The sequence below is a fragment of the Centrocercus urophasianus genome, unplaced genomic scaffold (assembly GCF_019232065.1).
Source record: "Centrocercus urophasianus isolate 14NV4802_14NV808 unplaced genomic scaffold, USGS_Curo_1.0 seq_12, whole genome shotgun sequence".
Lineage (NCBI taxonomy): Eukaryota > Metazoa > Chordata > Aves > Galliformes > Phasianidae > Centrocercus > Centrocercus urophasianus.
Window position 1 is genome coordinate 3474835 of NW_024884364.1, and position 25594 is coordinate 3500428.

Consider the following 25594-nt stretch of genomic DNA (forward strand, 5'->3'; position numbering starts at 1 on the left):
CCACGGCCGGCACCGGAGGTGCGTCAGAGCCAGGCGGGGCGCGGCGGACGGAAGCGGAAGCGCTGGGCGGCCGCTCCGCTTTTCTGGGTGATGTCGGCGAAGCGGCGGTGGATTGCAGGCTCAGGCCGTGCGGGCGCGGCGCGGCCCGCGGGTGAGTCGGCGGCGTGATTGGCTTGTCTTTGCTGCTTACAGCCTGCGTTCGGGTTGGAGGTGGGGTCTGCTTCGAGGGGTTTTTTTTTATTATTATTATTTTTTATTTCTTTTATTTCTTATTGAAATATATTCTCTTGTTCCTGTTTTGGAACTGCCGTTATGCGGGTGCTGCTTTGCCAAAGCTGTTACGGATGGAAGATCGTGAATAAGAGGTGCCTGTGCGGCAGATGAAGCTGTGTGTCGGGGCGGGTTTCATTCGCTGGCCAGGTTCTGCAGAAGTGTAGCAGCCCGGTGTTACCTGCTAGTAGCTGGGCAGAGCTCGGGTCTTCATCCAGCAACCCCGGTTATTGCTGACCTTCCAAAAAAAAAAAAAGGTCAGATGGCCTTTCCTGTTGCGTTTTGATGCTAGATTTCTTTTTTTCTTGTTAGAGGTGTTTGGGGTTTGGTGGAGTTTTCTTGATGGTTGGGCAGAGGTGGAGGGAGCAGACACTTGTATTCTTTTGTGTTTGTTTTTAAGCATGACCCTAAGCCTGTTCTAAGGAATAGTCATGCACACCCTGCAGTAAATTTGCTTCTTTATAGGAATAAATAGTCCTTTCTAGGCTTGGGAGTTTGCTTTCTGAGTTTTCAGAATAAGAGATTGCGAATCAGTTGGACCAGGTTAATAGAGAAGGTGTTTTTTGTCATGCATTGCATAAAAAAAAAAAATTTTGCCTTGTCCTTTGCAATACAGATCACCAAACTAGGAAGGAAGAGAAGCTGAGTTGGAGATAATTCTGTTAGTTGTAGTTGTGTTGTGGTCTTGTGAAAGGTCTGGCTGCACGGGAATTGCGTTTTGTTAACAGCTGGTGACCTGGTTTGATTTCCTTCCCTTAAGCATCCGGAAGACTCCATTGAGAATTGGAGTGTGACAAGTTAACAGGAGAAAAGAAGTTGTTCCTTCCATTCCATGGATCCCTTGGGTGCTCCTTCCCAGTTTGTGGATATTGACAGTCTGCCAGGCTGGAGTAATGTCCGTGAGGCTACCCAGGTGGATTCTTACCAAAATCCTGTTGAAAAAGCTCAAGTCGATGTTAGGTCACCTTTTCCATACAGGAAAGACCTCAATGCAAAAATTGTCTTGTGGTAAGTTCCATATGGCTCTAGTGTCTGTTGTCACTTCTCCATTTACTGCTTCCTACAATGCTATAGAAAAGAAGCTTTCAAGCCCTCCTTTCTTGAAACAAGCATTACAGATCTGAGAGGAAAATATTTTTTTTGTTCACAGGAAATCTGCAAATCTGATGTTTGCTATGCTATATGTTGTAAATTACATGTTCATAGGCATTCCCTGATGCAGCAGACCAAAATTATACTTCTTGCTGCCATACTGGGTTTTTAATAATAAAACCTAGCCAGTTGCTTGTAATTTTTAAAATTTATTTAAAATATGTACTCTTGTTGTCTACCTGTTTTTTTTTTCCTTTCCTTTGCTGGCTTTATCAGTATTTCTTTTTTTTATGTGGTTCTTTTATGTGGCTTGCTTTTTTTGTCCATTTTTTTGTTTTCCTTCCTCTCTCCATTCTCTATCTTCCTGTCTCCATGCGTTTTCTACCAAAATCTATTCACCTTCGTGTGCTAAGGTGAACCTACTCCATCAGTTCTTCTTTTCTCTGTATCAGATACTCAAACCTACTCTCTAGATGAGTAACTCTCTTAAGCAGTATAAACAGAGGAGGATTTTTCAGTGTGCAGATTCAGGGATCAGCCTCTTTCCTGGTTCATGCATGCAGGAAATAAGGCTGTTTGTGGATTTCCTGAACCAATCAAAGAAATAAGAAAAACTAAAAGCTAAACATCTGCTGTGACTTGGATTTGGGTAAAATAAGCTTGTGCACTTTGAACTGTCATTTGAATCTCTTCCTGTGCGTGGGGGTTGTTTCCCTTCCTATGCTCTTTGATTCCAAAATCCGTAATGATCATTTCTGTGACAAAAGGCAGGTCAGAGTTCTGCTGTTCCATCTTCTTGCATGGATCTCTGCATTGTTTATCTTCTGCTTGTCTGACCCTTATTCAGCAGTGTCAACATGATCAAATAGTGAGTTCACAATTTTGGAACAAAAGCAATGAAGACTTTTCTAGTTGCAGTGTTACATGAGATCTTCACTGAGGAAGACCAGCAGTGAGGTGCCCCGGATAATGTTCCTGCAGACCAACAAAAAAAGCAGATAGAAATATTTGTTAACACTTAGGAAATAATACGCCATGTGGACTGTCATCTTATCTCTAAGATATGAGACAGTATGTCCCACTTTTGGAACATGTTACATTCTATGCTGCTTTGCATGTTCTGCTAACTAAACCACCCTACACACAACTACAACACTGTTTTATGCGTATATCCCTAAGTTTACTGTTAAAGTTAAGAATTTTCAAGGAAATGAAGGATCATGTGCAATCAGTCTCTATCAGTGACAAAGGATGATTCTGCACGGTGAGCACATCAGGGTACACTACACTCTGTGGGAACTGAGATATTACTAATGCTTTGACATATCACAGACAAACAAGGAAATGCTCATTTGAGAATATGCTGCTTAATCTCACAAGTAACCTGCAATGAACTGTTTCCTCAGGAAAGGAGACGTAGCGTTACTGAACTGTACAGCCATAGTGAATACAAGTAACGAGTCTCTCACCGATAAGAATCCAGTATCTGAAAGTATTTTCATGCATGCTGGGCCTGACCTGAAGGATGAACTTCAGAAGCTCAAGGGTAAGTAGCACAAGATGGCTTTTCTTCTGAAATCTGCAGTCCTTGCATAGTTTGAGGAATCGTTATTTGGGCATGAACTAAAATCAGGATGCAGCTTTTTCCTTTTTTTCCCTGGTGTCTGTTATTAAGGTGAAATAAAGAGAGGAAGATAGACTCACGTATACTCCTCCACTTTTGTCATTCAAATTACAGATCATTGAAAACTTTTGACAGGCCTGCAAGTTGCTGAGCACATACTTTGTGTTACAAGAATTCCCAGTATTATTTGAAGCTACTTGGAATGGCTTGCTCATCTGAGCTTTTACTGTAGTAGGGACCTGTCTTACATAGCTTCAGGTTTTGTTCTTGCCCTGCTCAGTGTGTATCTGCTTGGTGAGTGGAAGAAATAAATTTAAGTTTGCCACTGCAGGAATTGAGTGAGTTTCAAAACAGACAGTGTATCCTTTCTCTTCGTATCTTTCAGGAAGTAATTTATTCTCAATGCCTGTAAATAAAAATGAGTGTTTGGGTTTTGTTTTTGTTTTGTGTGAGGAATCAAGAGTTTATAGTTATCCAAGGTCATACCAGAGTCTTTGCAGTTAATCAGGTTGCAGTTAAAATTAAGGTTGCTCAGAAGTATGGTACTGAGCTGGATTTTGAGACCAGACTGATTCCTGAGTGATACTGATTACTCTATTGGATCCTGTTAGGATCCTGCTACATATATTCATTCTTCTGAAATAAACTTGTGCTTCTTTCAGTTCATTATGAAGTGGGATGGGAGGGACAAGGTTTCAAAGAGGCCTTAAAATTCAAGGACTTTCAGCTCTATAGGAAGTTCTCTGTAAAAATTGGGCTTAGTTCCTTAAATTCCTTTTGCCATCCTGAACCATATGTGGTTTAGATTTAAAGAGTGTCTGCACTCTTTGATGCATGCTACAGATTTATTTCTCTGTTTTTGATAGTTTTCCTTCAGTCTTGAGATGGGATCCTTTCAGAAATGAATTCTTTTCTGACAGTATACTGATTGGCATGTTGTGTGGGAGAAGAAAGAGAAGCTGGATTATGACTGTGACTGTTATGGACTCTTTAATATGAGTTTAACAGTAGCAGAAACAGAAAGGGCATTGGATAAGAAACTAGTTAATCATTCATCAACTCAACTTTCTTTTTGTGCTCTTTTTTTCTTTCTTTCTTCTTTTTTTTTCTTCCATAGATTGTTCTTGATGAGAAGTGAAAATGCATGGGTTTTAGTCTAAAGCTGTAGGATGAGTGTAGTGGTGATTTTCAGCTCAGTTATTCCTAATTCTCTCTCTTTCTCTCTCTCTCTTATATATACATATATATATATTTCATACAGTCCAAGGAAAATCATGATTTTTTTAAAGCATGTGATATGCTAACTTTTGAAGAATTGTGCTTTCTTTAAAACTTCTGTGTTCCTGGGAACAGTGTTGTTTCAATTAACAAAGAAATACTATAGCCAAGGGCTCAGACTTGCATGTGAACTGCTATTGATATATGCTTTCCTATTCACACATGCTTGTTGCAGTCTAATAAAGACCTTCTGTAATAGCAAATCCTAGTAATCTTCCAATTCCAGTGTGGCTTTTTTTCCACTGCATGCATTTTCTCCACTCTAACATTCCAAAGTACAAGAGGCTGCTGTAGTGTTTGAAATATCACCAGGTAAACAGTAAGATTTCCCAAACCTTGATCTTGCACAAGTCACTACTGGCTCACCTCTCTCCATGTGTTAAAACAGGAATTATACTTGCTGCTTAATTTAGTTTTATAAATTTTGTAGAGCTCTCTACATAGAAAGCATTGGGAAGCACTAAGTGTGATGTCAGTGTAGTTAGAAATAACTGATTCTGCATCTAGTTGTCTGAATGTGTTAGTTTCCCTCCAGAGTTCAGAGCTGTACCTCAGGCTTGCTTCATTCTTTTCTAAAAGAGAAAATACTTAAATGATTTTTATTACAGGTCTTGGGTTGCTCCTTTGAGTTTGTGTGACTTCAATGGACCAAAGAGAAGGAATAGAATCACAAAATATTTTGGGTTGGAAGGGACCTTAAAGATGATCTGATTCCATCCCCCTGCCGTGGACGGGGACACCTCTCTCTATACCAGGCCACCCAGAGACCCATCTGGCCTTGAACACCTCCAGGGTTGGCTTTTCCAGGCAGCCTGTTCCAGTTCCTCATCATCTTTGTTGTGAAGAATTTTAGCATAACAACTAACTGAAGTCTTCCCCTTTTTAGTTTAAAGCCAATTAACCCTTTGTCCTATCACTTGATAGAGTCTCTCTCCAGTTTTCTTATAGGCCTTCTTAGGAACTGAAACACTTGTGTAAGGTTTCCCTGGAACATTATTTTCTTCAGGATGAACAATTGGAGCTCCCTCAACCTGTCTTCATAGGAGAAAATAGCTTGATATTTGATAAAATCAAAAGAGTAAATGTATCTACTAATTATCCCACCTTGAATGTATCTAGTTGCGCTCTCCTGAGTTGAAGCATTTCAAAGGATGTGCAGTAGTTTGAAATATATGCTTGGTATGCTGTTGTATTCTTCCTTCTTAATCCAGAAGAAACAAAGTGGGCATCTGTAAAAATAATGACATGATTTGTAAGATTAAAAAAAGTTTATGAAGAGTTAGCGTAAAGGAAATGTGTTGTTGCTGTTAAGAAGGAGTGCTGTAAGTCTTCTCAATTTGAGAGATTCTCAATCTGAAACACATCTTGCCATAAAATATGCTTTTAAATGTTGTGATACAGCCTGAGCACCATAACAAATACAGTGGAGAGGGAGAAGAGGTAAGCATTCTTGTTCAGCATGAAGCTTCCTAATTGACTTGAGCCAAGCTATAGCAGTTCTGCTAAAAGAAGGGTTGTCCTAGCCACTTGTTCATATTTCATTCCTTTTCATGGGCAATAGCAATCTATAAGATCAGGTTAAAAACTATTCCAGTGAAAAGATTAATTTTCAGTCAGGCCTGAAAGCTTAAGTGGCTCAGTGCAGCTGTACAAGAAAAAGAAAGAAGGTGGGAAATGCTCCCCCTTGAGGGCAGGGAAAGAGGACTGAAAGAAGTACTTCATCTGTTCAGAACCACAGTAGACTTGATTTCATGTGAAGTGACTTAGTTGAAGAAGGGGGAAAGTGAGCAGACTATTCTTCCAGGTGCCTTTCTTAAAGGAAAGACAGACTTCAAGCACCACAGCAGTTCCTGGATTTTTTTTTTTTTTTTTTTTTTTTACCCAAAATGTCTTGACAGAGTGAATAAAGAGCAAGGGCCTGTGGATGTCTGTAAGGATTCTGATAAACTGATTTCCTAACGAAAGACTGCAGGAGTGACATAGGATTAACTTACAGAGACCTGCCAAAGAGAAATGTAAACTAAAGTGATGTAAAGGTGTATGCTAGCATGTAGAAAATGCTACTAGAGTATGTAACTGGAGGGTGCAGGAAGTAGATTAAATGTGTTGTTTTAACTTGGTTGCCTTCAGGTTAGACATCTGGTCTGTCAAGAAAGGTATGATCTCCTTTGAGAATCATACTTTTGCCTTGTGGACACTAAGAAATTAGCAAAACAATGAATGTAACCTTGTTCTGGGAGCGTAGGTGAAATGTGAGCTCAATCTTTTTCTGTTTTCAGGAAGGTTTGCCAGCAGCTGTAAAGATTTATTTTGGATAAAAAGACTGCAAAGCTCCTTAAAGCAGTCTCTGAAATCCAAATAGTTAAATTCTGAAGGATACTTGTGTTGGTGTTCTCTACGTAGCATAGTAAGCACTCAAGACAGCACTTCCAGCAATTTATGGTTTGTCTTTATATGTATAGTTTTGAAAATCAGGAGGAATCAGCAGAGCTCTTACCTATTCAGCATGACTAGGTAGTTTTAAGCAGCTGCTTTGGGAGAGAGAGAGAGCACTATCCTTAATATTCGATAGCAAAAAGTACTGATTTTTACATGTGAAGATGAAACTTGTCTGATTCTAGAGAAAGTCAAGAGCTTGAATATTTCTTTCTTTTCATGACATTGGTGCAAATCCTTGTTCGTTTGTTTTTTCCCAGGATGCAGGACAGGAGAAGCTAAACTCACCAAAGGATTTAATTTGGCTGCACGCTTCATCATTCACACAGTTGGACCCAAATACAAAAGTCGTTATCGTACAGCAGCTGAGAGTTCTCTGTACAGCTGCTACCGGAATGTCCTGCAACTTGCAAAGTAAGCATATAGCAGCAGCCATCCATGGCACATCTTTTTCTCCTTTTGCTTTGGTCTGCACAGAGATCTGAGCTGGTTCAGGTCTTGAAGCCGTGTAGTTAGAGCTGTGCAGTGTTCCTCTATTCTGAGGAGAAGTAAATAATTGTGCTGGGCTCCGTGCTGCCAAAAAGGTTTAAAAGAATTTGGTCAGGCAGCAGCTTCTTGTGTCTTTGTGCAGCCATGTGAACATACCCACAGGCACATCTGACTGCTTCAACAGTGCATATGTTTGGCCTGTCTGCTTTCATACTGTAGCTGCAATTCTGTGTCAGGGTGCAAGGTTATTTCTAAATCAATATTTGCTGCAGGTGAGTTTGTAATTCTTCCTCTCTTTCATCTATGGTGTTTTCTACTTCCTCTTACCTAACAGTTCATCTTTACGGTTTCTGCTTTTCTGTGTTCTGTTCTTGTCCCATGATGGCTGTTGTAATGATAGCCATCATTTAAAAGAAAAGAACAAAACTTGAACAAAAGCAATGTCAGGAAATATACTTTATATCTATGTAGGGTTGGGAAGATCTGTTCACCCAAGTCTGACTTGTGTGTTACAGTGCAGTAGTAAGTGTTTTGTAATCCAGATTACAGCTAAAGTTTCTAGTGTATATTGTTATTATTGGGTTTTGTTTGCTTGTCTTTGCCTTAAAATTGATGAGCAAAGTCAGAACTGGATTTGAGCATTCTATGAATAATGAAGAAGTACTGATAATTCTGCTTACTAATTTGAGTGCCTTTTAGTCCTTCTATTATCTAGAGTAACTTCTGACGTTAATGGAATTGTTGTCTACCAGCTCTGAGCTAGTTCAAACTACTCTGACTGTTGACTGCACCTTTGCTTTCCTTTTCTAACAATGTGGCACTTTCCTGTTCTTGCTTTTCTTAAAGTATATGTCACTCCATGCCAATGATTGTCAAATCATAGCTATGACCAAGTAAGCCATTTCAGTCAGAGTCTGGATTACTGACCCCCCCCAAAAAATACATACAAGGTCAGGTTAGGGAATAGGGTATTTGCAGTGAAGAGCACTGCTTTTGTTGTTTTTTGTTTTTGTTTTTTTCTCCTTTCTTTCCCTTACTGTCAATCCTATGCAGGAAGGAAAGTTTTGGAAAAGATTACAGGGAAGCTGATGGAAGAACTTTCTCATTCAGGATGTGAGAAAATGCAGAAACAGTGTAGCTGAGGTAGAAGAAGAAACTGAGAACAAACATGAGGAAAACTGGTATGGAATCATTAATGGTTCTCTCAGTTTCTGCTTAATGATGGTAGGCATGTGTCTTTGCAGGTAAAAAATTCTTCTGAGCAAACCTAAAGGACATTACTACTACACAGAGGCAGGGGATAAATACTGGTGTTATCTACTAGATTGGTGAAGCTTTGTTTCCATCTGACCGTAGATGATGCTTCTATTTATTTATTTCTCTTTCTGGATTTCAGGGAACAGGCAATGTGCTCTGTAGGATTTTGTGTCATTAATTCATTGAAAAGATGCTACCCCTTGGAGGATGCCACCCACATAGCACTACGTAAGTCTGTTGGGAAGTGACATAAATTCACTGGTAGTATTCAATAGATTGCTCATCTCTGCAGCCTGGTGTTGATACAGGAAAGGTTCTTTTTTAGGGGACTGTGATGTGTTAGAGGAGGATATAAAGAGGCAAGCTTTAGATGGGTGAACAGAAATGGAGGATAAAAAGAAATGACCTTTCTCTGAGAGGTTGTCAGTAAGCATCTGTGAGAATTCTTGTTGGAACTTCTACTGTTCGATGTGTTCATTACTGAGCTGGAAAAGATGCTGAAGAGTAAGATGAGCTTGCTTGTAATTTAAAAAAAAATAAATAAATTTGTCCACTGTCTATCCTTGTGCCTTCACGCGATGGGCTAATGCTGGAGAACTAAACCTTGAGACTGTAGTGGTTTCTGAAAACATCAGCATAACAGAGTTCAAAGGAACAAGCTAAGCAAGGCAGAACAAAACAAAGGACGTTATGCTAGAAATGTGTGGTTTATCCACTTCTGAAGTTGTGTGTTGGAGGAAAAACTAGAAGTTCAGAGGAGGTCAACAAGAGTAGGCAAAGGCAAGGAACAGCAAAGGCTAGTCATCTTCAGTCTGCAATACATTGAAATTGATGGGTGTATCTGTAAGCTCACAAGTGGAATGAAAACGGTGCATAGGAATCAGCTGTTTGCAGTCTCTCAAACTGAGAACTAGGAACTCTAAAAGGATGCTAATATGAACCATATTGAGAAAAAAACAAGGAGAAATGTTTTTGGTTTTGTTTTTGTTTTATAATTGCATCATTTGTTGTATGGAACTTATTAGAATAAATTTTTGTGGATTAAAAAAAATTCAAGTTTGGGTTCAAGTATATCAATATGAAATTAAAAAATGGAGGTTACTAGAAACAAACAAACAAAAAGTCCTTGGCTGAAATGACTTTGTGTGTTTTTGCATTCTTTGAGAAGAATATTGCGTATTTGCTTAGTTCTTACTTTCCTGCCTTTTTGATTTCTATTGGCCTGCTCCTTCTGTCTGCATTCCATTTACAACTTTTGTATGCTGCTTTAGCATAGCTGACCCTTGAGTTTTTGTGTGTCTGATTTCGCTTTGTACCAACTTCTATATGGCTTGCTGTCAAGCTGCTTCTATGGTAACTGAGGGAACCATGACTTGTTCTAGGGACGTCTGTTTTTGGCAACTTGCTTTGAACTCAAAAGTCCTTCTCCAAAGGAAGGATTTGGCTTGGTTTTTGCAGGGTGCTTGGTTCGTGTTCAACAAATTGAAGTGTACCTAGTAAGCTAAAATCACAGATTCTTAAATTTTCATAGCCATCTCTAAAGTGAGAAGCAGGAGAGAATGAGGATGGAATTTGCAATATGCCCCATTTCTTGTTAAACCACCACTTAATCCATGTTTGTGTGCTGCCCGTGATGCTACTTTGTATAAGAGGGGAGATGTCTCTCTCTATTCTGCACTCCACTGATTTCCCTTGCTTGTGGTCATATGTGTAAGTGTGTTCTTCTAACTACATTCATTCTTCCTTGCAGGCACAGTTAGAAGGTTCCTGGAGGTTCATGGGGAGACTCTGGAGAAGGTTGTGTTTGCAGTCTCTGAGCTTGAAGAGGTATTTTCTTGAAGTTCATTCCATCAAAATTCATAGGCATGTGTGATCTTCTCTGCAGCAGAATCAACTCCCACACGGTTTTGGACTGGGACTCCCACTACAAATCATCCTGTCTCACTTAGACTCTGGTTGTACAGCATCCTTCTGTTTCCTGCCAGCATAGCATCTTATCCAGCACTGCTTGTATTTCTAGAAGTCACCATGTTCAGTCTCTCCATTTCTGGCTTGCCTGTTCCTGAGCTATGAACAGGAGTCAGTATTAGAGTTTATAGTACATACTTGTATTGAATGTGTTCCAGCAGCTAGAACACAGATTTCTTGTGCAAGGCTTGCTCCTTATACAGTGTTTTTGTCTTGTGCTTTTAAAAGATTGCCCTGGTTTCCAGTATAACTCACCCACAAATCACATACAAACACCTTAAGCATTGCTTGCTGGCTTGTTGAAGTAACAACCTTGATATTTCTTTACTTGTTTTCAGATAGGTGATAACTCTTTGAATATTGATTTCTCAATATATATCAGACTTGCTAGTGGTTGTTCCTGTGGAGAACACCAGCACCATTCATATTATGTTTCCTCTGGATGAAGAAAATAAATAACTTAATGGGGATTTGTAGCGACCAACTTTAATCTAAGCATTCTTTGACTCTGTCATCCATGTAAATTCATTACAAAACTGAATTACCTACTTCCTACCTGAGTTCATGACTTCAAAGCAGGATCTTCTCAGTGTGGCAAAAAAAAAAGAAAAAGAAAAAAGAAAAATTAACTTTAAGAAAGGCTATCTGCTTTTATTGCCAAGTAGCAGCCCAAATTAAGCTATCTAGGGAAGCAGTGGTTTGCCTCCAGACCTCAGAGAAGCTCCCTGCTATAAGGGCAGGTGTTACGTGTCTGAAGAGTAAGGATGCATGGTGGACCTTCACACATTTTTCTTATTTGTAGGCCACTTACCAGAAGTTGATGCCTCTGTATTTTCCAAGATCTTTGGAAGAAGAGATACAATCCTTGCCTTACCTCCCTGCAGATATTGGTAATGCAGAAGGGGAGCCTGTAGTACCAGAACGGCAGATCAGGATTACTGAAAAGCCAGGTGTTCCAGATGGTGAGTTTTTAACTGAATTTTGGAATAAGGTCTTTGTGTGAAAGTCAGGGAAAAAGAGGAAAAAGCGCATAGCAAGCAAAGAGATGTCTTCCCATAGCACCTCATCCAAGACAAGCTGTAACAAAGAGAATTGTCAAGCTGCCTTGTAAGCTTTGCATGTTCCACAGCAGCAACTTCTGCTTTCTGCTTCACTGTGGAGGGTGACTGGAGGATGTGGTAAATCTGATGTTTTGTTTTATTTTTTTGGAGGGAGAGACAGGGTGTTCATTCCTTCTGCAGTTTTTCTCCTGAGTTGGTTAGGACTGTTTTTTCCCCTTCAGAATTGTACCAGTCCTTGACTGATACAAGCATTGTTGTAAATGGATTTTCACACACCATGTCTTGAAATGTTGTCTGCATCTTGATCTGATTTTTGTTGTCGCTGGTACTTAATGAAAATTAGCAGAAACTCTAAAAGGTAGAGGAACTAAATAATTCCAGGTGTTTGAGAAGTGATTGTCAAATGCTTAGTGAATGAATTCAAGTTGTAAAGAGGTTGCCTGAGTTTCACGATTGGATGTTGAGAGATGAAAATTAAAACTGAGAATGGACTTAGATGTCTTCCCCATTAAGTAGTCCTGTGAAAAGTTTGCACTTCAAGTGAGGCCTTGAGCTATGAAAAGCAGAGAATTCAGAGTAAGTTTAAAAGGTTTTATGCTTTTGCATGGCTGGTGGCAATAAAGCTGAGTATGCAAAAAGGATACCAGTAACTTAATTTTCCTGTTTGTGGTACGAGTTATAATGTAGCTACTGCTGTTCAGACTGCAGTTTCTTGTTTGTTTTCTTTTCCCCTCTCTACCTAAACCTCTGGCTAGTGATGTTTGCTCCTTTGACTGATTGCTGTGAGACATTCAACCACTGGCTAACAACTTATGAAATGTTTGGTTTAACACATATGGGGGCAAATGCGTGGTGGAATCTTGTGGCCTTTTCCCATTGTTAGTATAGCATGTCGTACTAGAGCTATGAAACTCAGTTATTATCTGAACTGCCCAGAGAGGCAGTACCAGAAGCCTCAACAGTTTTCCTTGAGGATGTCAAGTTCAGTGAAGCATTCTCATATTGTTAGCAGTGAGTGAGCCTGTGCTGTTGTACTTCATCTCACAGCCAGGTAGCAGATAACCAAACTCAGGTTATCAACTTGTCTACAGCCTCTGTTACAGCATTGTCAGTGCAAAAGAAGACCTGAGCCTTTCCTGCAGTAGAGCTTCTAAACTGAATAAAACTGCAGCACATGTCATTCTGCATGCTTACTTTTCCTCTTTTGAAAGCTAAGACAATTGTAAACCCTAAATCACTCTCTCCAGACCTTATTTTTGGAGTCCTTCTGAGAGAGTTATCTGTCATTCCCTTTGTTACAAGGGGATAATTACAACCTGCAAAGTTATTTTAGCAACCAACATCTTAAGGTTAAGTCTGCAGTTCTCAAGTATGTGTTATAATCATGGTACATTGTGTTCTTTGTGTATCATGATGAATGGGTTGGCTCACTGAGGTACAGCAATTCAGAAGCAGCACTGCTGTTTCATACGCTGCTTGAACATTTTATGCTACCTTTGTTTCTACTGCAGATGCTTCAGATGAAGAGGGGCTGGAGGCAGATTTGTCTTTCATTGGTTCCCATGCTTTTGCCCGCATGGAGGGAGATGTTGATAAACAGAGACGCCTCATCCTTCAGGGACAGCTGTCAGAGGCAGCACTGCAAAAACAGCACCAGAGGAAGTGAGAATTTCCTTGTCTGTGTGAATGTTTTGGGTTAGCTAGTTGTTCAGAGGACCAACCTTCGTGTTCATTTCATTACCTGTTAAGTCTGGTTTCACCCTCGGTCTCAGTAGCAGCTTCTTTGTTCTGAATGGAATGGGTAGCAAAAGGAAAGCCATTGAATCCACTGGCATGCCCAGTGCACTGGAACAGTTGGCTTGGCCTTTTGCCACATGATGTCACTGCTTTGTCACCACTCTATGTGGTGGGGTCACTGGCTTTAGTATTGCCTGCTTGCTTCAGAGGCTCTGGGCAGCTAGCAGAAGTTTACCTCTTTGTCTCAAAGTAGAAAGATGAAAAAGCTGCAGTATCCATTTATTTCTCTTCTTGTTTTTTTGTTTTCTTTCTCTTCTGCCATTAAACTTAATGTACCTGACCACTTTCAAAGAAGCCAATCCAATATTAGAGGCTGTTGAGGAATTATGTTTGCCATTCATAGTCAAATTGTTCACCACTCAAAAACTAAAGTAATACCCATATATGACTCTGGTTGCTGGGTACAACTTCTAGACTCCTTTTCAAGAATTGTATTGTGTACCAGCAGTTGCGTATTCAGTGCCCCAATAAAACTCTAGATGTCTGTGAGCACTTTTTTTTTTTCCCTCCCTCCCTGACACTACTTTTGCAATTTGAAAGAAGCTCCATTAGTCAGAAATCCATGTTAAGAGAGTTTGTTTTGTCCTTCCCTCCATATATTACTTCAGGCTTTTAATGCCAAAGGGGGAGGACTAAATTTGACCAGATGTCTTTTTTTTTTTGTTTTTTTTTCTAGTTACAATCGTTGGCTGTGTCAAGCAAGAGCTGAAGACCTCTCTGACATTGCTTCCCTTAAAGCCTTGTACCAGACAGGTAAATTCAGGGTACTGATGACTGATGTATATTGCCATAGGATAAAAATACAGAATAAAAATGTAACATTTTCTGTATGAGTACAACATATAGTATCATCGAGCTAGGTCAGTGCCTCTGTAGTAAAGCAGGCGTTCTCTCTTAATTGACTTTAGAACTCTGTGTGGTAAACTCCCAAAAAGCTTCTCTTTAACAGGCTGAGGATACTTGCATATTCTAAATTTATCTGCAGAATGTAACCAGTAACATTCTGAAAGGAAGAATGAACTCAGTGGGAATGGGAATGGGAATGTGAAGAACAAACAAACAAAAAAAAGTAATGTTCTGTGTCTAGTTCAGCAACAGTTATAGAGAGTTGTGGTTATGCTTTCTTGCTAGCAGTTTTTATGTAATAAGTACCATTAGATTAAGCCAATTAGAAGATGCTCTGTGAGGTAATTCGTTGCCTGATCTGAATAACCCATTTTCTTGCAAATAAATGAATGTTGCTTTCAAGTGATTAATGCAGAGAATGAACAGTAACCAAAGCAGATTTTGATGCAGTTTCTCTGAAGAAAGAGTCTTGTTCCTTTTCCCTCAGTTTGAATTTGAGTCACTCTTCCCTGCATCCTCCTTACAGCACTACTGGTGTAGTAACCTGAGAAGTATATCTTATAACCTTGAGTTTGGTAGATAGGGAAATTAGGGAGAGAATGAACATCCTGATGAGTTTGGTGGAAAGTATTAGCTGCTAGATCCTTGCAGCACGGGAAGCAGAAGTACGTTCTCGTTCTTTTTCTTTAGGTGGTGTCACATTTGAAGGTGAAACTTGCTGGTCCTAGTGGCTTAGTACTGCTTTGCATCATGACAGAAAGAAGCAAGTAGTCAAGCTTTTAAAATCATAGTTGTGTTTACATAGCCAGTGGCTCTGCAGAGAAAATCTACTCAGAACTTTTGCCTCCTGAAACTCCAGATGCTTACCATCATCTTTATACAAATACCAAGGCTGTGTGATACCTTTCACTTTGTTTAATTTTTAATTATTTTGTCTTAGACAAGGCGTGCTTTGGGTTGGTATTTCTTGATTTAGGTAAATGTCATGTGCACAACTGATGTAAAATTATATTCCTTGATACTTAAGTTTCTGGGGTATGATGCAACTGCCTTTTCTAGGCCAGCATAGATTGGCATAGTGAGAAATAACTCTAGGATACTTCTTCTGATTTCTGAGATAGAAACTGGAGGCATTGTGAAAATTCTGAGTTGTGTTTCCCTGGTTTAAAAAAGGAACAGCTTAGGAATCTGACATGGCTGGGAGATCTTTCATCATGTTATTTTTTTCTTGTAGGTGTGGATAACTGCGGTCGCACAGTGATGGTAGTTGTTGGAAGAAATATCCCTGTAACATTGATAGACATGGAGAAAGTAAGACTTGTAAAACTAAAGTAGATTGAATGTGACTTTTGAGAGTTAGATTATAAGAGTAACTTGGAGTTAATACTAGAAGTATTATCTGTAGATGGCTTAAATGAATCATAGAATGCTCCAAGTTGGAAGGGACGCAGAAGGATCATCAAGTCCAACTCCTGGCTCCACACAGGACTACCTAAAAATCAGACCTACATCTGAGAGCATCATACAGAGGCTTCTTGAATTCTGGCAGGCTCAGTGCCATGACCACCTTACTTCCCTGGGGAGCCTGTTCCTATGTTTGACTGCTCTCCTGGCAAAGAGCCTTTTCCTGATATATTCATATCATTCCCTAGGGTTCTATTGCTGGTCACCAGAAAGAGTGTAGGTCGGTGCTTACCCCTAAAAAGTAACTAAAAAATATTTGCCTAAACAGATCAAAACTTATTCCCTATATAATTTCGTGTATTTTGGGATGGCTTTTCTGGAGAAGGAACTGGACTGTATGCAGAGAGACATGCCTTACATGAACTCATTTTTCTTCTCAAAGAGACTCACCTTGCTTCTGTAACTGGAAAACACAAAGTTAAATATAACAAGTCAAAATAGTTTTTCATGAAAACAGCAGGAATTTATCTCCATCTGTGAAGTCAGGTAGACCGAAAAAGACATTCATATGACTGCAGTCAAGTTAAAGATTTGGAATATTCACCTTGCTTTTGTAGCTCAAACAGAATGCCATGCAGTTTCATAATTTCTCATCTGTGAATGAATTAGAAGAAGCATATCAAAATACAGTGCAACTGTGAAGGAATTATTTTCAAAGAAATAAATTCCATCTTTTTTTTTTTTTTTTTTTTCATCTCAGGCTCTTCTGTATTTCATCCACGTCATGGATCATATTGCAGTTAAGGAATATGTGCTAGTGTATTTCCATACACTTACAAATGATTACAATCAACTAGATTCTAATTTCTTGAAGAAACTCTATGATATTGTTGATGCCAAGTAAGTGTCAATATGAGAATAACCCCTCTGTTCTGTGAAAATGTTTGCCATTCCTTTTATCTGTTTTCCCATTTAGTTGTTGAGCTGGGGCAAAGATCTAAGTAACAAAAGCAAGAAGAAGGAATATTTAAACTTTTCAGCTCAGAACTATATTTGAAATCAAGAAGCTCTGTTCTCTGCCATCTCCTGTCTGTAGCTGTTACAGAAATAAATGTATGGAGTTTATTGTCTCTCCAGAAGTGGAGCTTTTGGAGCCTGACATCGTCAGAAGTATGTTTCTAGTTGTGAGGGAAGAGGCTTGGGTAACATTGGCAGTCATAAGTTGTCCGTAACTTTCACTGTCCACATAAAAGATAACAGGCTATGATAATAAACTCTAATAATTCTATTTTTTCTCTTTGCATTTAGTCCTAGTATGTGCCCTTGCTTATACAGGATCTAGCTTTTTAAAATGGCAGCACAGGCACTTAAGCAAAATGATCTGTGTTTTGACAGTTGCTGTCTCGGTGAACGTAATTAGATGTCACTTTTAAAGAGCTGTTTTTCTTTTTTTAAACCAGGTACAAGAGGAATTTGAAGGCATTATATTTTGTCCACCCAACATTTCGTTCAAAGGTGAGGTATATAGTAAAAAGAAAACAAAAAAAATAACAAACTAAAACAACATTTTGGATACTGGCAGAGTAGCATGTAAAACTGTAGTGTAAGGAACATAAGTTATATAGAGGCTTTCAAAATTAGACAGTATCTTCTGGCTCCATGAAGAGAATTTGAAATCCATTTCTGCCTTTGATCTAGCTGTAGTCTTCCAGCCTACAGTGCAGTGCAGTTGTCTTGTTCCTGTTTTGCTGTGTATATCCTTAACAGAGAAATGTGTCAAGCAGCAATGAGATTACTTAGGATTATAGAGTGTGGAGTAGCAAAGGGAAGTGGGAATAATACTTTTGTCATATGGAGTACTGAAAAATCCTGTCTGTCCTTTAGGAGATGAAAAACTGGTCAAACTGTAAGTTGCTATCCTTTGCTATGACCTGTGTGGGGCAACAAAAGATGGCGCTCTTTCTTCTGTATTTTGCATCTATGTGACGACTTCAGATGATCTCAGTGTCAGGCAGCAGCCCTTCCTAAAAATTTTTGTCCTATTAAAAGATTAGAAATATGATCCTCCATGTTCACATCAAGTATATTTGTTCTACTTTTTTTTTTTTTTGCTAACATTGATTAAAATGTGATAAAACTGTATGTTTCTACATGTTCAGCAGGGAGTTCTCAACTGCTGAATTTCTGAAGATTCTTTTTCTGCATGTACAGCTGGGACACTGTGAGACTTGGAGCTTCTTGTCTTTACACAGATGAGATTGCAGCCTCCCAGCAGTGTATTTTCCATTTTCTGTCAGGATTATTGTTTGTTTTCCCCCTATCACTCAGATTTCAGATATGTACAGAATTAGAGCTTCCAGCTCTGATGCTTCAGAAAATGAATGAGCAGACAAACAGCATTACTAAAGTCACAGAACTGAGTGGAAAAGCTGAAGCTGGGAAATGCTGGTGTTCCAGGTTCCCAGCAGTACTTTACCCCCCTCCTCTCTTCCTATGCAACTCTATTTGACTGGGAAATGTTTTGTGTTGGAGGATGGGAAGTCGTGTTTTGCCTTTTTTTTTTGGTCCCTTTGTGCAAAGCAGTGGAACTCGGCAGATCTACAGGAGAAGCAGATAGTTGGCAGAAAGCAGGGAGGATGAGAAAGACAGAACTCCGACTTGCTGGAAATGTAATTGGTTTGTACCCAATTCTAGCAGCACGGCTGGAGATAAAAGGATATGTCAGTGTCATCCTGACAAGCCATTTTCTTCAACTGAAAGGCAAGAAGGATTGCTGCTGGCTGTTGCAGAGACAGCCTGCTTATGAAATATGATATAGGATATGCAGCAGAAAGTCCTGGTGGAGATGGTGACTGCTATTGAATCCTGGAACAATGAGTGGCTGCTGTCTTTTACAGTTGCAGTGTTTATTTCTGTGCTAAAAGAGATAAGAGAGACTTGGAAATTCACATATCCCTAGAAAACAAGCATTGTTAGGAATGTACTTACATACTTCATGATGCCAAGAAACATTGTTTGGTTTCTAGATATGAAACTTTTAAATTACATATATCCCAAGGCTGGCTGCTTGAAACTTTTAAATTACATATATTCCAAGGCTGACTGCTTATCTATAACACATGGTTTTAAGTATGCAGAGTTTAGCAATTTCTCAAAAACATGAAGAAGTAGAAACAGGATATTCCCTACACAGTCAATTTTTGTAGGTTAATTCTGCCTTTTGCTTATGCTTTGATGTGAGTATTTTTATGGTCTGTGAGGAACTCAATTCTCTTGAGTGGTTTTGGAAAGTAACAATTTTTACTGTGAAATCACACAACTGGCCACAGTAACAAATGTCACTTCATCTAACTAGAAGGGTTCCTAACTTTCATCATGAGAAGCTTTCCTTCATTCATGAAGGGCAAATGGACTGGATCAATTCCCAGTTTGTTTGTTTGTTTTTTGGGGGGGGTATTTTGTTATGTTTCGTTTTTAGGTTATCACAATTGTGGCTGAGTGAAAACTTGCATTAAGATACCCTTGAAATACTATACACTTTACTCTTGTACATAAAAGTGATTGCTCTAGCTGTCTACATGTGAATAAAGGGCTCTTTGGGGCATCTTTTTTGTGAGTTCTCTCACCTCTCCATTCATCACAACAAAGCTTTCTAGAATCTGGTGTGTTATGAGTGAAGCATTAGTAGGTGGATGTTGAAGAACCGTACCCAGAGAAATTGTTTACATAAGTTTAGTAACTTGATTGTGATTTTTGAATGTTTTAAAATTGAAACACAAATTAATATTCATAATCCTCATCTCCATTTTCATTATGAGCCATTTTTCTTGTTTTTCTGTAATGATTGTAAAAACCATTTCTGGCTGTCAGAAATGCATACAAAAGTTGTTGCAGACTACTTGCAGCTTTTTTCCTTTTTCTTGTAATGAAACTTTCCTATTGTAATAAGTTTCTCTTAAGGTTATGACCCAACTGAGAGACAGCATATTTTATTTGTTCTATGCTGTTTTCTGGAAGGAAAAAAAAGAGTTGATACTTTTAACCCTGTGGTTTTCTACAGTAGAAAATAGGGAACTTAAATTGGCAGCTAGGGAGGAGCTGGTATGGAGTTGGACACACTAGCTTTAAAGCTCTAAAGCTTGCTGGGAAACAACGGTGTGTACTGTTTGACCTTGTCGTGTTATTGCAATTATATCAGTGCCTCAGTTTTAACTCAAGCCTATGTTAAAAATATTATGTTGAATGGTAAGGCTTTGAAACAGCACCATCTTAATTAGTTTTTGTTTGGGGTTTATCTTCAGGTCTCAACATGGTTTTTCACTACCTTTACTGTCTCAGGGCTAAAGGACAAGATCCACTATGTGGAAAGCCTTCAGCAGTTATTCACAGCCATACCTCCAGAACAGATTGATCTCCCTCCTTTTGTTCTTGAGTATGATGCCAGGGTGAGTGACTTCATGTGGCAAATATCTGTCTGTGCTCTCAAGTATACTTATTGTGTGTCTCTTGTTCTGGTCAGCAAAAGCTTTTAAAGGCTTGATTTCCACATCTTAAGAATGAGGGGAGCAAAGAGAATGTCTAGTTGTTCAGTATTTTGTATGTACTCCAAGGAGTGGGCTTGACCAAGAAGCAGACTTCGTTCCCAGTGGTTTCAGCCTCCTGTATGCATGAGAGAGACTCTGTTTCTTCAGCCAAGAACTGTAGCTTAACATGCTAAGAGCCTGTCTACAATATATAACTTGTCATGCATACACTATATAATTTACACCTATGTTTTTTTTAATTAAAAAAAACTGTCTTTTTTTCTTTCCTATGCCATGTATGGAGTACATGGCAGGAGTGAGTGGGGAAGCAGCAAAGAAAAGTGGAAATCAAGTAGGGAACCTTGCCACAGCATTGGTTCTTCCTCCTTTCTTCCCCATCCCGGGTCTCTATCCAAATGGTGGAATGAATATGATTTCCACTGCCCAAGTCAATTCAAACAGGTTGTGTTCTAATTACAGAGCAACAGCCAGAGCTGCATAGGCAACTTTGTCTTGAACTGAATAACTTGCTCTCCTGGCATTTTTGGCTTCCTTGCATCATAGTAGTGGCTGAATTTTTGACTTGTTGTTGTTGCTTGTTTAAAACAGAGGCAAAACTAAGGCCTGTTTTTTTCTGATCATCAACACAGTCCTATCCTGGGTGAATTGTGGTCACTGTATTACAGAAGAAGCAGTCAGGAGTACCTCTTTGTTTTTGTCTCTGTATTAGCATCCATTACACTGAGGTGTATTGGAGAAGGTTTTTGTTCAAACTGTTTATTCTATTCTCATTTCAGGAAAATGGGCCTTACTATTCTTCGTATCCTCCATCCCCTGACTTGTGATCTGCAGTCCTGCAATGCTGTTGGTTTCCCATGGATCCAATGACCTGATGTCTGCCAAAACCTGTGCATTTGCCCACAGAATTCAGAGAGAGGGTTTTCCTTCCCCAGCTCTGGTATTTTTTTACTGATGAGATATTTTCAAGCACTCAAGCAATCAGAACACTTTATGCCACTGTGAACTGTACAACTATTTCAAATATATTTATCCAATGGAAAAGTTGATTTTTTTGGGATCAGTATTTTATTTTCTTCTTTTTTGAAGCTGTTACATTTATTCCTGAACAGACTTTCTCTTTTCAGGGAGATCCATCAAAAACATTTGATTTTGTTTACAACTATTATAGTTTTCCACATCCATTTGTATTTGTACCTGTTTTTGACTGGTTTGTACAAATATTGTGCAGTACCAGCCTGACATATGTTCATTATATGGTTTCTATGCTTTCGAATCTGGTCACTTTCCCTATTGGTTAGTGTTGATTACTTTGGTTTTGATGCAGCAAAAGTACCTGAAATTGGGAATACCGTGTTTGCAGGCTGAACAGAACACTGCAGCCAAGCAAAGATTACTGCAGCACTTAGTACCATAAAAGCTGACTGAGCTAGGAGCCTGATACAGTCCCAGTCCATCTCCAGTGAATGATGTGACATGTCAGGATGCCACTACCCTCCCAGCAAGAATAAAGTTGAAAAGCATTTACACTTCCTTTATACTCTTCTAGAGTTCTTCATATCTGCTTTGAAATGCCATATGTGTTTCTATGATACATGAATACATCTTTCTGAATTGGTGGAGAGGCCAAGTGGTTTCTTAGAGATATCAGTGACCCTTTTACTTCTTGATATGCTGTTTTACGTATTATACTGTATGACATCTGATTTTGACAGATACTGTATACAAGAGTGCAGCAGTGATATTTATGGAATTGGACGTTTAAAAGTCTTTCAGCTGCCAACAAAAAGAATAGGGAGGAGGCTCTCTTTAAAAAAAATATCATCAGGGATGATGGAGTCCACAGTAGGAAGAATGTCACGAAAGTTCTGAGTATGAAATGTCATCATGAGATCTTGTGAGGTGGTTAGTCTGAAAACATCTCTTTCTCCCAAAGCACTGTATGTTGTTTGGATAAATAGGAAAATAATTCTCCCTTGATTTTGATGTGTAATTGAAGTGTCACAACTTGTTTGCACTTTGAGGGTTTTGGCTTTCTTGTATTAGGAGTACCATGGAAGATGGACTACACTGAGTTTCCTTTCTCTCCCACCCTGGCCTCCTTTTGGCTTGATGTTGTGTTTAGGCTCCCTATACCCTCAGCATGTTGGTATGTCAGTTACAGATGAAAACTTGGCTGGGATTTAACAGTCATGCACATACAACTTAATAGTGCTTCTCTAAGTGGCTACCAGGATCTTTATGCAATTCCATTATCAGATCTAAGGTGCTGCTGAAGGCTGGAAACTGTAGCACAGTGGAAACCACCTTGCTGTTAATACGTGGATTACAGATGCTTCTTTTGATGCTTGTCTGTTGTTTTCTGAGAGAGGGAAATAGCAGCAGTCAAGCTGGAACAGCTACCACATGTCCCTAACCTCCTTTCACCTAGCCGTTTACAGCTGCCCTTGTCTCCTAACTGGTTTACAGCCAGCAGTGAATTTTCCATGCCTCTCTAACGATTTGTATAGCTTTCCACCCCCATTAACCATCTGCTGTTTTTCACACCCATGGCATTTCCACCAGGACATTTGCAAAATAGCTAGTGCCCACTTAATAGGCACATTAAAGGTGATTCAAAGTATATTGCGAAAACAGAGCTCTCAGCTTCATCAGTTGAGGCCGTCCCCATGCCTTTAGCTCACAGATGGCTCAGAGTCATAAGACCTGAATGCTTTTTCTTAGGACTCTGTCTGCACGTTTTTCAGACCCGAGCCCAGTCTTTTTAAGAAATTATTTGGCTCAATGAAGTGCAAAACTGTCTCTGGTGCATTTGCAAAGTGAAAAAGGAGATCTTGGCACTGTGTATCTTATTGTGTATATTTTTCCCTTGAAGGACTTTGCTTTAATTTTTATTTTTTTAATGCAAGTCATATATCAGTGGCAGGACAGACCAGCACTGTGCTGTGAAAATCATGCTTTTTTCAGTGGATCTGCATTTGTGATGATTTACCACTTGTATATTTACTGGAGCCTATTAGAAGTAATGTATTATGGGGGGGTGAACAGGGAAGGAGATCAAATCATTGAGGATCTCAGGTTATTCAGTATAATTAAAATAATCCTAGTATACAAACTGCATTTGTTTTAGGCTGAGATAAACACTGGCATACCATAATTAAGGGTGGATACAATGTGCTCATCTTAGAGAGGCCCAAGAGCACACTCTCTGCACATCTTAACTCTTAGTGTTTTAACAACCCTACCCAGTGCAGAATTAAAACTGCTGATGAAAGTTTTGTGCCTTGCTTAGACTGTTTCAAACCATCTGTAGGCTCACAGAGGGAGTCACCATAGGGAAGCATATTACTATAATTATGTGAGCATTGTTTTTGCTGCTGTAACTCCCTGTGATGTTGACATGAGACTGACACAGTTACTGTCAGTGAAACTCACATGCAGCACTTAGGCACTTATTTGTTATTAGCTATACCTCTTCTGAAAGCTTCTGAAATTACTTACACTGTTTTTAGATGTCTTTGGGGCCAGGTTGTGTCAAGCTGATGCCTTACTACAGTCAGGTGATTCAATCAAAGTCTTTCTGATTACTTGCTGACATTGGCCATACTGAATTTTAAAGCAGTTACCAAGGCGGTGAAAGGTAAAGCATTTGGTAGCTGCCTCTGTTCTTCCTGTTGCGTTTTGTGCTTTCTTCTTAAGCAGCTGCTGTTGGGAACAGGAGGTGGCAAAGAGTTGAAGGCAAAGTCAGAATGTCAGGTTTGTGCAGGAGATTGAGGTGGCATGAATTAGTCACGTATGCTTGAAATTGAGCTGCTCTTTTCCTTCATTCTCCTGCTTTCTTAGAATGAAAACAGAGCTGCTGTTTTTCTGGCAACTTTGCTTCCCTCATAGTAGCCTAAAACCTTGTTGGTTTTTTTCTGTCGTAAATGTCTCTGTTGCCTTGTCTTTGTCCTGAATTAGACCTTCTCTCTAGTCTATCCCTGAGCACTTATGTGGCTGCAGTGCTGCAAAGGATTAGCATCCAACTACTGAGACCAGACACTCCATGTGAAATTAATTTAGATGGCTCCACTATTCAGCAAGCTGATATCAGCCTTTCTCCTTTGTCAAAGTGAAAAACAAGAGTAAATCTTGTTTTTCCCCTTTCTTTGGCCTCTCTGGGATGAATCCTATTAAATCTGTGACCAAGCAACAGAAGCAATAGTCCTCATTTGAAAATTGTTTGCACCTCTAAGTATATTACAGACATTCCTGATTATGTTGATTCTGGCTAAAGGAATCGTAGTGAATTCTGTTACAAGTACAGGCTTGGGAGAGGAAGGGACACTATTCAGCTACATTTGAGGGAGTAGTGTAGGAAGCTATCTACCTGAAACAGCTCAATGCATGATCCTCCAGGGCCAAGGAATTCAAACCTTAGTACGTAGCAACTGCTCCAGTGAATGTTTTTTTCAGTCTCCCATGGAACAGAGATTGGCCCCAAGTTAGATAAATGACTGAGTACCCAAACCAAAAGCCTCTGCATTAAGATCAGATGAGGACATGGATGAGCTAAAGCAGCCCTGAACTGCAGTGAAGCAATGAGAAACAAGTAAACCTGCTGCAAAAAGCTATTTCCTTTCTAAGCTGAAAAAGAAAAAAAAAGAAAAAAAAAAAAGATGTTTTATGCTTCAGTGCTAGGATACAGAGCCCTCTGAGTTTGTATGCTTTAAACAAAAGCAAAGTATGGGGTGGTGGGTGAGTGTTCTGTCTCATGGAGTTCTTCCTGGGGGAGAAGGGTGGAATGCTTTGCAAAGGTGAAGGATGGCATAGATCAAAATACTGCAACCTTAGGCCTTTTGCATGGAGTCTGACTCCTTTGACTACCAGATACCTTTCTGATAAACCTTTGACTACTTGTTTCTAGAATCTCTCTAAAATAATTCAAATGACAAAAACATTCACAACATGTATAAGTGGCAAAATTGCCAAGATTCCTAATATAATTTAGACATAGCTATAGGGGAGGTGGCTGTGCTTGGAAGGACATTATGTACAAAAACGAGGGGAAGGGGATTGTATTGGATGATCCACAGCAGCCTGCCTGCCAGCATAACATCTGTTTTTAATTGGCTAATCAGATCCTGTTTTAAGCCTTTCTCAGCTGTGCTTCCCTTGAAAACCAGATTCCTCATCCAGATGATGTAGGACTGTTTGAGATTTTAGTGCAGTTGAAACAAGAGCAGTAAAGCTTAAATTGTACTGCGTGCTCAACACTTTCACCCAAATTTTATGGGAACCCCTTAATCTAGCTGAAATGTAGACAGCAGACTCTCCACTCCTCCAGTCTATCAGGGATGTGAAGACAAAAAGTAATAAATGCCCATCCCTGTGTTGTGAAAGGAGGAACATCTGAGGCATTGTGCTTCAATGTCTTCTAACACTGATGCTTCTGGGTGGGGCTGTTTGTAGGAATGAGATCTGCTTCGCAACCAAGAAGTCACTAGTGGTACATGAAGCCTGGGCCAGGTCTTAGAGAGACTGTCTAAGTC

General features: G+C 39.5%; 1 protein-coding gene across 4 annotated transcripts; it reads left to right on the forward strand.

The window, feature by feature from the left end:
- Nucleotides 1-68: 68 nt before the first annotated feature.
- Nucleotides 69-21596, forward strand: GDAP2 (ganglioside induced differentiation associated protein 2). Of its 4 annotated transcripts, XM_042810221.1 has the most exons (15): nucleotides 74-151; nucleotides 336-527; nucleotides 1031-1278; nucleotides 2769-2908; nucleotides 6961-7114; nucleotides 8586-8674; nucleotides 10197-10273; nucleotides 11217-11376; nucleotides 12987-13137; nucleotides 13949-14025; nucleotides 15353-15429; nucleotides 16283-16422; nucleotides 16983-17037; nucleotides 19824-19967; nucleotides 20843-21596. In XM_042810221.1, exons 3-15 carry the CDS (start codon nucleotides 1103-1105, stop codon nucleotides 20888-20890), a joined length of 1488 nt encoding a protein of 495 aa, XP_042666155.1. In that variant the 5' UTR covers nucleotides 74-151; nucleotides 336-527; nucleotides 1031-1102; the 3' UTR covers nucleotides 20891-21596. The 4 variants fall into 4 exon arrangements, with proteins under 4 accessions (XP_042666156.1, XP_042666155.1, XP_042666153.1 ...); XM_042810222.1 differs by lacking the exon at nucleotides 336-527 and having other exon boundaries at nucleotides 69-151; XM_042810219.1 differs by lacking the exon at nucleotides 74-151 and having other exon boundaries at nucleotides 250-527.
- Nucleotides 21597-25594: the final 3998 nt, after the last annotated feature.

Coding starts and splice junctions, on each gene's coding strand:
- GDAP2 (XM_042810222.1), top strand. CDS start 1,103: ATGGATCCCTTGGGTGCTCCTTCCCAGTTTGTGGATATTGACAGTCTG. Junction 10,274..11,216: donor CAGTCTCTGAGCTTGAAGAG/GTATTTTCTTGA, acceptor TCTTATTTGTAG/GCCACTTACCAGAAGTTGAT. Junction 17,038..19,823: donor ACCCAACATTTCGTTCAAAG/GTGAGGTATATA, acceptor GTTTATCTTCAG/GTCTCAACATGGTTTTTCAC.